This window comes from Capra hircus, chromosome 9 (assembly GCF_001704415.2).
Source record: "Capra hircus breed San Clemente chromosome 9, ASM170441v1, whole genome shotgun sequence".
NCBI classification, from domain to species: domain Eukaryota; kingdom Metazoa; phylum Chordata; class Mammalia; order Artiodactyla; family Bovidae; genus Capra; species Capra hircus.
Window position 1 is genome coordinate 79204139 of NC_030816.1, and position 18691 is coordinate 79222829.

Here is an 18691-nt window from a genome sequence, read left to right on the forward strand (position 1 = left end):
CATGGTGGAGAGTTCTGACAAAACATGGTCCACTGGAGAAGGAAACTGCAAACCACCTTGGCATTCTCGCCTTGAGAACCCCATAAAGAGTATGAAAAGGCAAAAAGGTATGGCACTGAAAGAAGAACCCCTTAGGTCAGTAGGTGTCCAATATGCTACTAGAGAAGAGCAGAGAAATAACTCCAGAAGGAATGAAGAGGCTGAGCCAAAGGGGAAACGACGCCCAGCTGTGGATATGGCTGGTGGTGAAAGCAATATCTGATGCTACAAACGAGAGTACTGCATAGGAACCTGGAATGCTAGGTCCATGAATCAAAGTAAACCGGATGTGGTCAAACAGGAGATGGCAAGAGGGAACATCAACATTTTAGGAATCCGTGAACTAAAATGGACGTGAATGGGTGAATTTAATTTGGATGACCATTATATCTATCACTGTGGGCAAGAACCCCTTAGAAGAAATGGAGTAGCCCTCACAGTCAACAAAAGAATCTGAAATGCAGTACTTGAATGCAGTCTCAAATATGACAGAATGATCTTTCATTTCCTTCATCAGAAGAATCAGAAATGATCCTTCATTTCCAAGGCAAACAATTCAATATTATAGTAATCAAGTGTATGCCCCAACTACTAATGCCAAAGAAGCTGAAGGGTTCTATGAAGACCTACAAGATCTAGAACACCAAAAAAAGATGTCATTTTTATCACAGGGGACTAGAATGCAAAAGTAGGAAGTCAAGAGATACCTGGAATAACAGGCAAGTTTGGCCCTGGAGTACAAAATGAAGCAGGGCAAAGGCTAACAATTTTGCCAAGAGAACACACTGGTCATAGCAAATACCCTCTTTCAACAACATGAGACGACGCTATACATGGACATCACTAGATGGTCAATACCACAGTGAAGAGGACGACGGAGGATGAGATGGCTGGATGGCATCACCGATTCAATGGACATGAGTTTGAGCAGACTCCAGGAGATTGTGAAGGACAGGGAAGCCTGGTGTACTCCAGTCCATCGGGTTGCAAAGAGTCAGATGCAACTGAATAACAACAATTTGACTTGGGTGGTGGGGATTCGGCTGTTCTTCTGATTAAGCCATACACACATAAAGCAGTGAATGTACATGATACACTCTTTTATATTCATATGTCATAAAAAGGAACTGTCATATGTCATAAAAAAGAACTGTTTATAGCCTGCAGATTCCCTCCTTAAATCTCTTTGCTTCAAAAACTGCTTTCACTGCTCTGCAGGTTTACTTTTTAGAGACAAACTTGGAACACTCCAGTCATGGGAATGCCTAGCAGGCTTATGTGAGCCGAAGTCTATATATTGAATAACGAGACACCCAACCCCCTTACCTTTCTCAACTCCAAACTGATATTCTTTTTCTTTTGTAATTTTTCTTTTCTGGTAATTAGATCTTGTGATAGAACAACCAGAAAAAGTTAAAACTTACCTCTGCCACTTCCTTTTGAAAAGTCAGCGTCATCCGGGTTCTACCATATGTGAATGGTCCATTTCTTTGAGAAACATTTTCAAGCCATTTGATAATCAGTGGGGTTGATACACTAAAAGGCAGATTTCCAATAATATGTACATTTGGAGGATCTGGTTGGCATAAGAAAAAACTTGGTATGATTATTTCAGCAATGTATTATGAATACAATTTTAGTTAAGAGTAAAATTAAACTGGGTATTAATAGCATCAAACAAAAGCATACAAAAATATAATGGCTGAGTATTTTTCAGTCCATTTATTCTTCAGAAGCAATGTTTGCTCACAATCAGCTTTGAATTAAAGGAAAAAAACCCCACCTAATTAGTATTCCGTTAAAGTCCTCAGGTTTTGGCTTAGGAAAGCATGAAAAAAAATTGGTTTGAGGGAAAAAGATCATTTAGCCTTGGACGTGAGGTCAAAGTTCCTGTGGGACACCAGAGAATCTGTCAGATGCCCACAAAGGGGATACAGGCTGGACACGAAGATTGTGTACAATACATATGCGGTAAGTGAAGTCATGGCAGGAGAAACAAGATTTAAGATGTGGGTGGAAAAATAACCACCAGCAAAGTTAGAGAAAGCTCAAAACAAGGTGAAAGGAAGAACAGGTGGGCCTGGTATCAGGGAAAACAGCAGCAGAGAAATCTTCTAGATGAGACTAACAGTTTAACACTGGGGAACGCAGAGAAGGTTTGCGGCAGGCAGTTAGGTCGGTCATCCCTGTTGTCTGTGACTGGCTGGGCAGGGCAGAAAACTGAAGTGGTCACGGAGAAGAGCCGGTTGGAAGGGGGAGCCGGGCAGAGCCAGCCACTCTGAAGAAGCCTGGTGTGGAGCAGCGAGACTCAAGGGCAGCTGTGGAGGCACACCTAAATCGCTCCTCCAGCTGCTCTCAGAGGGTTTATGGGCAAGAAACACTTCTGTGTGTTCCAAGGAGCTGGCACATAGCAGGTACCCAAAAAACTGTCCATGAATGAAGAGTGCCTTGGAAGGTTACTGAATGTAAAAAACAGAGGAAATAAAGTCAAAAGAAAGGTGGCGAGTATGGCTTCGTTCACCAAAACACTATTTTCACCATTTGGAAAACACTTTCTAGTTCATTCCATCTTTATATGGTATCATAAAAATGGCAAGTTTATATGAACAGACCCCAAAATATTTGAAAAATATTAGTATCAGATAAATTTGGATGAAGAGAAAGCAATTTGATTTTTAATTTGGAAGAAAGTAGAACAGCAGAGAAAATTACAATGCACCTTACCTATTTATCTAATTTTAATGTAAGTATATAATAAATATTTATAATGTATGACAAATAATACAAATATTTGTACTAAACAATTACAAAAGAAAATAAGAAAACCAACCCAATGACACTTACCATCCTCCCACTGTCTTTTGAGACTTTCTGGAAAAGCCCTTTCTATCTTAAATGTCAAGACATCTCCATGGACAATTCTCAGTTTTCCAGGTGCTGCATCAGAAAGCATCTAGTTTACAAAAAGGTCAATAAAATGAGCTCATACACTTTAGAGAACAGTGGAATTAATTTTTTTCCCCGCCAAATCTGTGCATCATAAATCAATATGAAAAGTCAGAGACTAAGAATGATCACTAATGAACTAATAGCACGCTGCGTCCACTGCAACAGACATCCGTGGTGTTCGACTTTCAACACATAAGAGTGACTGGGAATGGCGGCAGATAACAGTATAACAATAGCTTATTAACATCACAAATATTGACATAATTTTGACCCTCAGGATGGCTTGTATTTCGGGAAAGATTTAGCAAAAACTGAACTCCTGCGTTTTTAAACTGGAGACTAAGTTGTCTTCCAAGGCAATAGAAATAAAAACAAAAATAAACAAGTGGGATCTAATCAAACTTACAATCTTTTGCACAGCAAAGGAAATCATAAACAAAACAAAAATACAACCTATAGAATGGGAGAAAATATTTCCATACAATGCAACTGACAGGACTTAATCTCCAAAATATACAAACAGCTCACACAACTCAACAATAACAAAAAACCCAATCAAAAATGGGCAGAAGAACTAAATAGACATTTCAACAAAGACAAACAGACGGCCACAGGCACAAGAAAAGATGCTCAATATTGCTAATCATTAGAGAAACACAAAACTACAATGGGTACCACTTCACACTGGTCAGATAGCCATCATTAAGAAGTCCATAAATAACAAACGCTGGAGAGGGTGTGGAGAAAAGGGAACCCTTCTACAGAGTTGGTGGGAATGTAAGTTGGTGCAGTCACTGTGGAAAACAGTACGGAGGTACCTTAGAAAATTAAAAACAGAATTACCAAATGATCCAGCAAACCCACTCCTGGACACATACCCAGACAAAACAGTAATTCAAAAAGATACCTGTATGGTCAGGAAGCAACAGTTAGAATTGCACGTGGAACAACAGACTGGTTCCAAATAGGAAAAGGAGTAGGTCAAGGCCGTATATTGTCACCCTGCTTATTTAACTTATATGCAGAATACATCATGAGAAACGCTGGGCTAGATGAAGCACAAGCTGGAATCAAGATTGACAGGAGAAATATCAATAACCTCAGATATGCAGATAACACTACCCTTATGGCAGAAAGTGAAGAAGAACTAAAGAGCCTCTTGATGAAAGTGAAAGAGGAGAGTGAAAAAGTTGGCTTAAAGCTCAACATTCAGAAAACTAAGATCATGGCATCCAGTCCTATCACTTCATGGCAAACAGATGGGGAAACAGCAGAAAAAATGGCTGACTTTATTTTTCTGGGCTCCAAAATCACTGCAGATGGTCATTGCAGCCAAGAAATTAAAAGACGGTTACTCCTTGGAAGGAAAGTTATGATCAACCTAGACAGCATATTCAAAAACAGAGACATTACTTTGTCAACAAAAGTTTTTCCAGTGATCATGTATGGATGCGAGAGCTGGACTATAAGAAAGCTGAGTGCCGAAGAATTGATGCTTATGAACTGTGGTGTTGGAGAAGACTCTTGAGAGTCCCTTGGATTGCAAGGAGATCCAACCAGTCCATCCTAAAGGAGATCAGTCCTGGGTGTTCATTGGAAGGACTGATGTTGAAGCTGAAACTCCAGTACTTTGGCCACTTGATGCGAAGAGCTGACTCATTTGAAAAGACTCTGATGCTGGGTGGGATTGGGGGCAGGAGGAGAAGGGGAAAACAGAGGATGAGATGGTTGGATGGCATCACTGACTCAATGGATATGGGTTTGGGTGGACTCTGGGAGTTGGTGATGGACAGGGAGGCCTGGCGTGCTGCAGTTCATGGGGTCACAAAGAATCAGACATGTGAGCAACTGAACTGAACTGAACATGTCCCCTAATGTTTTAGTGGCATTATTCACAGTACCAAGATGTGAAACAACCTGATGTCCATCAACAAATGAATGGATAAAAATGTGGTACATATGTACAATGGAATATCGTTGTTGTTCAGTCACTAAGTCTGACTCTTTGTGATCCCACTGACTGCAGTCTGCAGGCTCCTCTGTCCATTGGGTTCTCCAGGCAAGAATACCAGAGTAGGCTGACATTTCTTTCTCTACAATGGAATATTACTCAGCTATTAAAAAAGAAGGAACAATGCCATTTGCAGTAACATGGATGCAACTAGAGAGGCTGCAGTCCATGGGGTCGCTAAGAGACTGACTTTTACTAAGTGACTTCCTTTTACTTTTCACATTCATGCTTTGGAGAAGGAAATGGCAACCCACTCCAGTATTCTTCCTGGAGAATCCCAGGGACAGAGGAGCCTGGTGGGCTGCCGTCTATGGGGTTGCACAGAGTCAGACACACTGAAGTGACGCAGCAGCAGCAGCAGCAGCAGCGAAATACATCAGAAACAGAAAGGCAAGTATCATATGATATCATATATACATGGAATCTAAAAAACAACACAAATGAATTTATCTATGAAACAGAAACAGAATCATGGACAAGTCAGAGAACAGACCGCTGGCTGCCGAGGAGGAGGAGGATCAAGTAGGAGGCTGGGGTTAGCAGATATAAGCTTGTATATATAGGATGAACAAACAAGTTCCTACTATATAGCACTGGAGAAGAAAATGGCAACCCACTCCTGTATTCTTGCCTGGGAAATCCCATGGACAGAGAAGTCTACCAGGTTACAGTTCATGGGGTCACAAAAGAGTCAGATGCGACTTGGTGACCAAACCACCATAAAGCACAGAGACCTATATTCAGTGTTCTATGAAAAACCAGAATGGAAAAGCAGAAATCGAAACAGTAAAAGTCAACTATATGTCAATAAAAATACTGATTAACAAATAGAAACTAAAGACATTATAACGAAATACTGAGAATTAGGAGAAATTATATGAAAGATGAATTTAATTTAACTAAATCTTTATATCTTAAGTCCATACAAAGGATTGATTCTACATAGTACCAAGATCTTTAACTAAATCTGAGAGTAGAGTCAACCCAGCAGAAAAGTTATGTGTCACTGCCAAGCTATACGTGGCCCTCTGAGACACTCCTTTGACCAGAGTGCTCCTGAAGTAATTCTGATCCACAGGCACTTTCAATCTAGTGAATTATCCTGCATGTTTTAACAAAAGCTACTTCCTGGCCAGTTTCTACCTTCCACTCCTTGTTGTCCTTCCTTTCTTTAGTTTTTCTGAGTAAAAAAGAGAAGTACTTCTTTCCTTTATCTTTTTTCCCCTCCTTCTCATCCACCTTAGCATCACACCTTAAGAATTGCTCTCATAGTACTGAAGTGTTGGCACCTAACTAGAAGGAGCCTTACAGGTAAGCCATCTGTAAATGTGCATGTGTTAAGCGCCCCAGATTCAAAACAAAACTTGATTCTTGAAGTCCTTAGTAAAAGAACAACAGCCAGATGCAACGCATGAGCTTCTAAAGTTAATATGCAAGAGAGCAAAATCAATGCAAATAAGCACATCTAAAGAACAGTGCGGGGAAGAGATAGTTAGGGTTTTTGTATCGACATGTACACACTGCAATATTTAAAGTGGATAACCACAAGGTCCCCCGATGAAAGTGAAAGTGGAGAGTGAAAAAGTTGGCTTAAAGCTCAACATTCAGAAAATGAAGATCATGGCATCTGGTCCCATCACTTCATGGGAAATAGATGCGGAAACAGTGTCAAGACTTTACTTTTTTGGGCTCCAAAATCACCGCAGATGGTGACTGCAGCCATGAAATTAAAAGACGCTTACTCCTTGGAAGAAAAGTTATGACCAACTTAGACAGCATATTGAAAAGCAGAGACATTACTTTGCCAACAAAGGTCCGTCTAGTCAAGGCTATGGTTTTTCCAGTGGTCATGTATGGATGTGAGAGTTGGACTGTGAAGAAAGCTGAGCACTGAAGAATTGACGCTTTTGAACTGTGGTGTTGGAGAAGACTCTTGAGAGTCCCTTGGATTGCAAGGAGATCCAACCAGCCCATTCTGGAGATCAGCCCCGGGAGTTCTTCGGAAGGAATGATGCTAAAGCTGAAACTCCAGTAGTTTGGCCACTTCATGGGAAGAGTTGACTCATTGGAAAAGACTCTGATGCTGGGAGGGATTGGGGGCAGGAAGAGAAGGGGATGACCGAGGATGAGATGGCTGGATGGCATCACGGACTTGATGGATGCGAGTCTGAGTGAACTCTGGGCGTTGGTGATGGACAGGGAGGCCTGGCGTGCTGCGATTCATGGGGTTGCAAAGAGTCGGACATGACTGAGCGACTGAACTGACTGACTGTACAGCACAAGGAACTCTGCTCAATGTTACTGGCAGCCTGGATGTGAGGGGAAAGTGGATACATGTATATATGTATGTATGGCTGAGTCCCTTTGCTATCTACCTGAAACTATTACAACATTGTTATTGGCTATTCTACAATATAAAATAAAAAGTTAAAAAAATAGTAGGTTACAAAAGGAAGAAAGGAAGAGGTGACCCTCTTCCCACATTAAATCTCAGTTCAGGGAACTCAGAGAACTTTGGCTCCAATTCAAGGAACTTTTGCCCTTAGCATCCCCCGGATCTTCTTCTCCAGCTCAATTAAAGCTGAATTCTCTATCCTAACTCTCCTCTGACTAATTCAGGCGACTGAGGAAGGATGAAAGCACCATCACAAAGCCACGGAGGAGACACGGACCAAGGCGCCTAGCTGTAGCTCACTCACACCTCTGGGTCAACAATGTGCCTCACACACACTTCTTTATAGTGCTGTGTACTACAATCATGTATATACAGGTTTCTTTCCCCTATAACAACAGAGGCCCCTTAAGGGCACCTATTTCTTATCTACTTTAATATCCCCTGCGGCTGCAATAGTACACAGTAGGTCCTTCATATGTATTTGACAAGTGAATGAATGAGTGAATGATCAAATGGCATTCAGTTTTCTATGAAGCTGGGAAACTCCTCTCCTAGCCTATAATATTTGGGGGCCCCTAAAATTTGAAAGGTTCAGAAACTTGCAAAGATTTATTTCACTGATAAGTCAGTTATACATGTAATGTTGGAGAAACGCGTAGCTGAAATGCATATGCTGATTAGAGGCTAAACATTTTAAGTTATGGGAATCATCTAGTTTGATCTGTTTAGCCACGGCAGTTTAGCAAAAATAATTGTGTACCTCTGATATTAATGTACTTATGGATTATTTTAAGTTTCCATGATTTGCTAAAACTTAATCTGATGAGTTCCAGACAAACTTAGAAAATATAATAACTTAGACATAGTACATAAAAACGGAGATCTCTCTCTATAGGACAGGCTTTTACCATATAAAAATTTTACTTAATGACAGCATTTCCAATGAAGAACATTAAATTTTCTTCTGTAATTATGCTTCACATAATTAAAACAAAACAAATAAGCATACCAAAAACAAAGAGGGAGAATTAAAAGCTTGTTTCACAATGTCAATATATAGAAAGTAATGAAGTAATTAGTAATTAAGGCTAAAATAAAACAATGCAAATTTGGCTCTGTGGCATTAATTTACATGCTCTGATAACTTTAACCATGTTTGAAATATTATTTTCCACCTTTACACACACAGCTACATATCAGGAAACTGGTAAAAATACACATTTATCTTCCTTTCCCAAGTTTAAAGTGCTAGTTTTTTGGATTCCCCTTCTGGCTTATGTGTCAGTCAATGACACACCAAGTCCTCCTGTTCTTTAAGAGGTCTACTTTTTCCAGGCCAGCTCTGCAGCTCGAGCTTTCCCCTTCCCGCTCCCCACTGCAGAACGAATGAATGCTGCTGTTCACAGCTTTATGTGAAGGCCCTGAGCAATTATGGAGGCCAAAAAATAAAAAAGTTGTACAAACAGAAATGACAGTATAATTATGGACAGCAGCCATTTCAACACCTAATGATAATCAGCAATGACACAGAAAGACCTCGCAAGCAACCCCTAACAGAAGAAATGTCTGCATTATCATAACGATATTCGGGGAATGACAAAAGGGCGGAACAGATCGCCATTACAGCCCTTCCGGAACAACACTGCGCCTGTTACCCCTCAGAACTCTGGGAGTGTTGCCTCATACTGACCTCAGAGGCACCACTGACAACCTATGCAGGCACTAATGGCAGCCAGATGAGTATTTTTACAGACACTCCAATTGTTCTACCATTTTCAATCCTGTGTTTTTCCAAAACGAGTCATAAGCAAGCTTTGAGTAAAAAGCATTCATTAAAAAAGGCTGCAAAAGAAGAAAACCAAACTGTGATAAAGGAAGCATACAAAGTATGAGAGAGCTTTACATTGTACCAATCCCAGAGATGTTAGATCCTGAAGCCAACATGCTGAACCATACCACTGTTACTCAGTGTTGGAAGTAATTACAGCCAGTTTCCAAGAGAGAACATGTGCTTTTCTGGTATTAAGTTCTATAAAGGGTACAAGGAAGAAATAGAGAATGTCTTTGATAAAACTAAGAAAACAAATGCAGAAGTGTTCTTCATAGTCACCTAAAAATCTCTCTCCTCTTACAAGTACTTAGTGAATGCTGTCCTGCATGTGTGTGTCACGGGGTTGGGGGGGCGGTGGTGGTGGTGGAGGGGAGGTGGTGGTGGTGGAGGGGAATCTATGGTCTTAACTGGGTAGTTTGCTGGTGATCTAATTTGATGAGGAAGGAATGTGCAATTTCTAGAACCTATGCCCATTTATAAATCCCTTCAGTGCAAAAAACTAACAGCCATTTTATATGTTTTACGCCACCTTCTCATGGTGACTTCCCTGGCGGCTCGGACGGTAAAGCGTCTGCCTACAATGCAGGAGACCCAGGTTCGATCCCTGGGTCGGGTTGATCTCTCCAGGCAATACTCTTGCCTGGAAAATCCCATGGATGGAGGAGTGTGGTAGGCTACTGTCCATGGGCTTGCAAAGAGTCCGACATGACTGAGCGACTTCACTTTCACTTTTTCCTGGTGAGGGGCTCATGACAGCCAACACTGTACAGTGGGCTAAGCAGTAATTACACAGCCCAGTAATATTACCTCCTTTCTAACCTGCCACATACTGACTTTCATACATGGGATTCTCGAGGCAAGAATACTGAAGTGATTTGCCACTCCCTTTACCAGTGGGCCATGTTTTTTTAAGAATTCTCCACCATGACCCGTCTGTTTTAGGAGGCCCTGTATGGCATGGCTTATAGCCACACTGAGTTACACAAGGCTATGATCCATGTGACCATTTTGGTTAGCTTTCTGTGACTGTGGTTTTCATTCTGGAGGTTGTGGGATTGTACTTCTTGCTTCTTCTGTCTGCCCTCTGATGGATGAGGATAAAAGGCTTGTACAAGCTTCCTGAGGGACTGGCTGTGAGGAAAACTGGGTCTTGCTCTGGCAGGCAGGGCCATGCTCGCTCAATCTTTAATTTTCTGCTGATGGGTGGGGCTGTGCACCCTGCCTTTGGAGGCAGTGCAGTTCTAGAGCCTACAGGCTCTATGGTAGGGCTAAAGGTGACCTCCAGAAGGACTTACGCCAATGCGTACCTCCCAGGACGGCTTTTGCCAGTGCTCCTGCTGACCCGGCCTCCACAGGAGACCCTCACTCACTCACAGGCAGGTCCAGCTCAGTCTCTCACGGGGTCAACTGCTTCTTTCTCCTGGGACCCAGTATGCACAAGGTTTTGAATGCACCCTCCAAGAGTCTGTTTTCCCTAGTCCTGTGGAACTTCTATAATCAAATCCCATAGACCTGCAACGTCAGATTCCCTGGGGAGTCCCATTCCGTCTGCCAGATTCCCAAGTTGGGAATCCTGATGTGGGGCCTAGAACATTTGCAACAGTCTAAGAACTTCTTTGGGATTATTGTTCTCCAGTTTGTGGGTTGGAGGTTCATAAAAATGTAAGGAGGTTATAACAAAAACCACCCCCCAAAAAAAGAAATGCAAGACAAAAGTGGTTATATGAGATAGCTTTACAAATAGCTGAGAAGAGAAAGGCAAAGGAGAAAGGGAAAGGTATATTCAACTGAATGCAGAGTTCCAGAGAATAACAAGGAGAGATAAGAAAGCCTTCCTCAGCAATCAATGCAAAGAAATAGAGAAAACAACAGAATGGGAAAGACTAGAGATCTCTTCAAGAGAACTGGAGATACCAAGGAACGTTTCACGAAAAGATGGGCACAATGAAGGACAGAAACAGTATGGGTCTAACAAAAGCAGAAGATATTAAAAACAAGGAGGCAAGAATACACAGGAGAACTATACAATAAAGGTCTTAATGACCCAGATAACCATGATGGTGTGATCACTTACCTAGAGTCAGACATCCTGGAGTGTGAAGTTAAGTAACCCTTAGGAAGCATTACTACAAACAAAGCTAGTGGAAGTGACAGAATTCCAATTGAGCTATTACAAATCCTAAAAGATGATGCTGTTTAAGTGCTGCACTCAATATGCCAGCAAGTTTGGAAAACTGAGAGGTGGTGCTGGAGAAGGAAACGGCAAGCCCACTCCAGTCTTACTGCCTGGAAAATCCCATGGAGAGCCGAGCCTGGTGGGCTACAGTCCACCACGGGGATGCAAAGAGTTGCACATGACTAAGAGACTGAGCACAGCAGTGGCCACAGGACTGGAAAAGGCCAGCTTTCATTCCAATCCCAATAAGGCAATGCCGAAGAGTGCTCAAACTACCACACAACCACACTCATTTCACATGGCAGCAAGGTCATCCTCAAAATCCTTCAAGCCAGACTTCAACAGTACATGAACCGAGATCTTCCAGATGTACAAGCTTGATTTAGAAAAGGCAGAGGTGCCAGAGATCAAATTGCCAACATCCACTGGATCACAGAGAAAGCAAGGGAATTCCAGAAAAATATCTAATTCTGCTTCACTGACTACACTAAAGCCTTTGACTGTGTGGATCACAAACTGTGGAAAGTTCTTAAAGAGATGGGAATACTGACCACCTTACCTGCCTCCTGAGAAATCTGTATGCAGGTCAAGAAGCAACAGTTAGAACTGGACAGGGAATAATGGATTGATTCAAAATTAGGAAAGATGTACATCAAAGCTGTCTATTGTCACCCTGCTTATTTACCTTTTATGCAAAGTATATCATGTGAAATGTCAGGTGGATGAATCACAGGCTGGAATTAAGATTGCCTGGAAAGATACCAATAACCTCAGATATGCAAAACCACCCTTACAGCAGAAAGCAAAGAGGAACTAAAGAGCCTCTTGATGAAAGTGTAAGAGAAGAATGAAAAAGCTGGCTTAAAACTCAACATTCAAAAAACAAAGATCATGGCATCCAGTCCCATCATTTCATGGCGAACAGATGGGGGAAAAAGAGGAAATGGGCAGATTTTATTTCTTGGGCTCCAAAATGACTGCAGCCGTGAAATTAAAAGATGCTTGTTCCTTGGAAGAAAAGCTATGACAAACCTAGAAAGCATATTAAAAAGCAGAGACAACATTTTGCTACAAAGGTCCATATAGTCAAAGCTATGTTATCTTCCAGTTGTCATGTACATATGAGAGAGTTGGACCATAAAGAAGACTGAGCACAGAAGAACTGAATTTTTTTCAAACTACAGTGCTGGAGAAGACTCTTGAGAGTCCTCTGGACAGCAAGGATATCAAACCAGTCAATCCTAAAGGAAATCAAGCCTGAATATTCACTGAAAGACTGATACTGAAGCTCCAATACTTTGGTCATCTGATGCGAAGAGGTGACACTGGAAAAGACCCTGATGCTAGGAAAGACTGGGGGCAGGAGGGGAAGGGGACGACAGAGGATGAGACGGTTGGATGCCATCACTGAGTCACAGACATGAGCTTGGGCAAACTGGGAGATAGTGAAGGACAAGGAAGCCTGGAGTGCTGCAGTTCATGGGGTCGCAAAGAGTTAGACACAACTGAGTGACTAAACAACAAACTATAAGAACAGGTACAGCAGAAACCCACTCAGACTCATCAAGGGATTAGATATTTGATTTAATAAATTTTCTATTCAACCCGGGGTTTTCCTTGGTGGTTCACATGTAAGGAATCTGCCTGCAGTGCAGGAGACCCAGGTTCAATCCCTGTGGGAAGATCCCTTGGAGTAGGTAATGGCAACCCACCCCAGAATTCCTAACTGGAGAACTCCATGAACAGAGGAGCCTGGTGGGCTACAGTCCACTGGTCACTTACAGTCAGACACGACTGAGCAACTAAGACTTTTTCTATTCAACCAATGTAACTCCTTTAATTGTCAACATTTCTTAAAAATAAACTTACAGGTATAAATTTTTCTAAACTATATTGCACAATTCTCTTCCTAAACTAAGAACAATGAACCCAATTTCAGCCTTTTCTTGATGACCTGGCTCACTGTTGACTGTAGAGCAATGGCCTCAATAGCTATGGATCCTTCCCTACTGTGCTTTTGCTTCTTGAGGCTCTTCTGCCACAGTAATAACTGTTACTTCTTGCTGTAGTCAGTGGGTCTGCTTCCAGCATTCTCTGTACTTACTTGCAGTGGACTAGGAGATCACTTTGTCTGTGAATCAGCTTTTGCTAACTGGTTGAGTGCTGTCCATGTTATGATTAGCTGTGGTCATAACTGCATCATGTAAGTTACATGTGTAAGTATGTAGTCATCACAACAGGAAGTCCTATTTAAAATCTGCTAGAAAGAATTTCAAACATTTACTATCTCTGATTAAAAACAGGTCCTGTTGTTAGGATCACTAGATTACTTTATATCTCCCTTTGCAAGAGGATGGGGAAGGGGAAGAATTAGAAGAGCAACCATTTGTTGACTATAGGCAACAGACCAATCTCTTTTCATAAATTTCTATCCCTGTAATAACCACAAAAGAAAACTAACATTCCCATGCTGCAGATGAGAAATCGGAAGCTAAAAAAGGTTCAAAGGCAAGCCCAGGGTCACAAAGCTAGTAAGTGCCATACATGATATCTGAAAACCAATCTATTTGATTCTCAATCCCACAAAGTCTACATTGCCTATCAAGTAGAAATACTCACTGTTTACCTAATAGAATTCCAGAGGCAATACTAACAATACTCAATGCCTTACTATCTCCAAAATTTCATGAAATAAATACCTAAATGGTTAAGAATCCTAGAGCTTCTTACTCTGGTCAAGATGTAATAAAGGAGACAGACCAGTTACACTCTTTCACTTTAAACATGAAATAGCCAAAAAAGCTGAGGCAGTACTCAGATGTTGGACAACAGGCAGTGCAGGAAAACTTGCAGATCCAGGAAGCTCTCACTGGCCCATCGGCAAGAAACATGAAGAAAAGAACACCAAGGCACATCACGATGAAAAGACTCAAAGCCAATGATATAGAAAAAATCGTCAAGTATAAAAAGGGACACATTCAAGTCAGTTCTAATGAGGTAGATGAACCTAGAGCCTATTATACAGAGTGAAGTAAGTCAGAAAGAGAAAAACAAGTATCAGATACTAATGCACATATATGGAATCTAGAAAGACAGTACTGATGAACCTGTTTGCAGGCAGCAAAGGAGACACAGACACAGAGAACACACTTACAGACACAGACGTGGGAAGGAAGGAGAGGGTGAGACGTATGGAGAGAGTAACATGGAAACACACATCACCGTATGTAAAACACACAGCCAATGGGAATTTGCCATATGACTGAGGGAACTCAGACTGGGGCTCTATAACAACCTAGGGAGGTAGGATGGGAAGGGAGGTGCAAGAGATAGGGGACACACGTATACCTATGGCTGATTCATGCTGATGTTTGGCAGAAACCGACATAATAGCAATTATCCTTCAATTACAAATAAAATTATAAAAAAAGAAAAAAATCATAAAAACAGCCCAAGGAAAGAAACAGAAGCAAAGAATGACAGATTTGTCAGAAACAACAGAAGTAATAAAACAGTAGAGCAACATCTTAAGAGCACTGGAGAAAAACCCCAAAACCTGACAGCATGCTTTTAAACACATTTAAACCATAACAATCCTATGAGCAAACTGAGGCACAGTGAGAGTTACCTGCCCAGTCATATAAATAGTAAATGGTAGAGCCAGACATCAAACACAGGTCATTTGACGCTAAGACTCTGTTCTTTATTACAAAAATCACACTACAATGCTTTCACGTATTAAACACATTTTCTTACATTAGTGAATAGTGAAGTTGTTCAGTCGTGTCCGACTCTTTGCAGCCCCATGGACTGTAGCCTGCCAGGCTCCTCTGACCATAGGATTTTCCAGGCAAGGATACTGGAGCGGGTTGCCATTTCCTTCTCCAGGGGGTCTTCCCGACCCAGGGATCGAACCCAGGTCTCCCGCACTGCAGGCAGTCTCTTTACCATCTGAGCCACCAGGGAAGCCTTTCTTACATTACAACATGCTAATAGTGAAAAACCTGTATGTTATCACTATGTTCTTTCCCTAGGCTGCCTCGTGATAATATTTTAAGAACTTGAATTAAGCTACAAATGACATACTTCCAGGTAGCAGACATTTTATAAATTATTACAATTTCTTTAAAAAGTAATTTTATTAGCTTAGATATCACTAAAATGGAATCCTTAAAATAGACCACTCTTTCTGCCTTTACTCAGTTTTATGATTAATTTAGCACCCCTAAAAGAACGTGGTTTTACGTATCGAAACATTCTTTACAAGAAAAAGAAGTCTATTTGATATTTTAGTACCCAACATTTCTTTTTAAGGCAAATTCCTTTCCTGCATATGTGACACTAAAAATTAATTTTACTTCTACAGAAACAGAAGTCAAATATACACTTCCTGCACAGCAAGTTACCTTGAAATCAACCTTCATATTTAGGGAAAAAAAGCACAGAACTTTGATAATTAAGGATACCCAATTATTTGGTTTCACCATTAAGCAACACATTTATTTAATGAGCTAATTAGATATCTACAAAGAGTCAACCTTTCTATCTCCATGTGAAACATTACCAAACACCTGGTATGCGCCAGGCACTCTCAGATGCTGTAGAGATACAGCAGGGAACAAAACAGACAGAAACATCTGCCTTCATGGCACTTACATTCCAGAGGGGTGAAGAAGGGTTAAGCCGCTCAGCGGTTTCTGACTCTTTGCAAGTCTGTAGACTGTAGCCAAACCAGGCTTCTCTGTCCATGGGGTTTTCCAGGCAAGAATTCTGGAGAGGGGAGCCATTCCCTTCTCCAGAGGATCTTTCCTACCCAGGGATCGAACCCTGGTCTCCTGCATTGTCAGGAGGATTCTTTACTGTCTGAGCCACCAGGGAAGACCTCAAAGATGTGCGACTGACAACAAGTAAGAACACACAGTGTGTCAGACGATAATAAAGCTCATGAGACAAATAAAACAAGGCAGAAGTCAGGCGTGCAGGGATACGGGAGGGGCAGTGAAGAGAGTGTGGCTGTCTGTGGGTATGTCTTTAAAACATCTTTCGTTGAGATCAGAGAGGAGGATATGTAAATTAAGCTGGTGATGCGAAATATGATTCACCTGCCTGCCTAATAAGAAAGAATTACACGTAATAGAGGGTGAGATTCAGGGTTAAGACATCCCTTTAAGGGGAAAAGAAGTCAGAAGAGTCTTCTCTATGCCAGCAGACACCCTAGATGAATAAACCTGCAGGGAACTGTGTAACGTTATTCAGTTTCTTTTTATCATCTTATGCTCCCACCAAAAATAACACTTACAACTTCCACCTCCAACTGATACACCATTCTGGAAAGAAACTGGTTCAGAGCAAAAAATCACTATTAAATTCCATATTTAATCAAGGAATATTGCACCATATAATAATCCCCAAATAAAGTTATAAATCTGAAACCAATTCTATCAAGGCTGGGCAAAATTAGGTTGAACTAAATATATAATTTTTTTAAAGCATAAAGGCTGGATATAGCAAAATAATGAGAAGAAAACTCACTGGGTTTCTAAAAATATCCAGAGGCATAAACACAAGCTCTAGATTTTCTCAAATTTTCTCAAACTGTTCTGGCAGAAATTAAACATTTATCCATTAATACACATACAAGTTTTAGAATGTACTAATTTTAAACTGATTTGTCCTCCTATATGAAAATAACAATGTAGCTAATTTTATTATTCTGTTGGACTCACTTAATAAATTGCTACTCTTATGAACCAAAGGCTAAGGGCTCTTTTAAAGTTTCAGAATTACAGAGGAATCAAACAAAGGCCCTTAAGCCATTAGGTGTAAGTGCCCCCCATGAAGAATCCCTTTATAAGATCCCTTATATAATCTGTTCCACTGTATTATACTATTTTAAAAATTTAAGTTTCTCCTCATTTTTAAATCCACCTGCCTCCCTCAATTCTTACCTGTTTTAGTTCTCGTCTAGAGAAGACCAAAACAAACTGATCCTCCCCACAGCTTTGGAGAGGCAGCTATGAATCCCCTCACTCAAGACTTCTCTTTCACTGAAATACAACCAGTTTCTTCAAACACTTCTCACAGGACATCACCTACTGTTTTAAAGATATATTTATCATTTCATTCCGGCTTCCCAGGTGGCTCAGTGGGAAAGAAATTGCCTGTCAATGTAGGAGACTCAGGTTTGATCCCTGGGTCAGGAAGATTTCCTGGAGAAGGAAATGGCAACCCACTCCAGTATTCTTGCCTGGGAAATCCCATGGACAGAGCAGCCTAGTCAGCTATAGTCCATGGGGTTGCAAAAAAGTTGGACATGACTTAGTGACTAAAGAACAACAATGATCATTTTATTCAAACCTCATTTTAAACCTGTGGCACAACTTAATTTCTTCACTTAAAAAATCCTTATACAAATGCCTAAGCTTAACAATTACCTTCTGTCAACGAGGCGTGTATCTTCTCTATCTTGTGCTTGTAGCAATGATTTTCTGAATTTAAAGGAGGTTCTCAGAAGCCATGCCAGTAACTGAGACATTGTTAGCATTTCTTAGTTTTACTTATTTTTGAAGGAATGGGGTACCATGGCATGCACAGCTATTAGTAGCCAAAAAAGTCACACAATTAGCTTGCTTAGCATCAATGCATAAAGCTGGTTTATTAAAGCTGCAGCCAACAATTCATGTGAGGATGGTGGTTACAAATGCAGATTCCTAGACCACTCCTGGACCACTGTAATCAGAATCTCTGGAATGAAGCCTGGTGAATTGCAGTTTGAGGAGCAAACTGTAGAAGTCTTATTTACCCTGAGGTTTAAGAATCATGGCCTGAAGATTTAAACTGGGTTTTTACCTCCTAAGTAAGATACTTTCAGCAACTCACCTGTAATCCAGGAATAAATCGACTATCCTTTTCAACCACCAGAAGTTCAGCAACACCGGCATTGAGAATGGATCTTGTGATTCCCCCAGGCCCAGGGCCCACTTCATATACATAAGCATTTGTCAGATTGCCAGCTTTCCTTATAATTTTATCTAGAGAAACGAAAGTCTGAATCGATTACCTTGGCAAATGTCAACATATGGAATTCAAAATGAAAAATAATCTATACAAGTTCTTATCAGCATTACTCAACCAACTAATCTTTTATACATAGTATTTATCAGATTATTTAACTCGGCCTAAACCAACAGTCTACCATGTAACTGTGGAGTTCTACCAGACCCTTAATAAAAATAGGATTACCATGACAAATTTCCTTAACTTAAATAAACATGACAAGGGTTCAATCTC

General features: G+C 40.9%; 1 protein-coding gene across 1 annotated transcript in view; it reads right to left on the reverse strand.

Annotated features, from left to right (window-relative positions):
- Window positions 1-18691, reverse strand: part of TFB1M (transcription factor B1, mitochondrial) — a 61766-nt gene that overhangs the window by 39993 nt on the left and 3082 nt on the right. Inside the window, exons 2-4 of the mRNA XM_005684933.3 lie at window positions 18281-18432; window positions 2884-2992; window positions 1464-1615 (exon numbers count right to left, since the gene is read on the reverse strand). Coding sequence (XP_005684990.2) covers window positions 1464-1615; window positions 2884-2992; window positions 18281-18432 — 413 coding nt within the window. The remainder of the gene's footprint in view (window positions 1-1463; window positions 1616-2883; window positions 2993-18280; window positions 18433-18691) is intronic.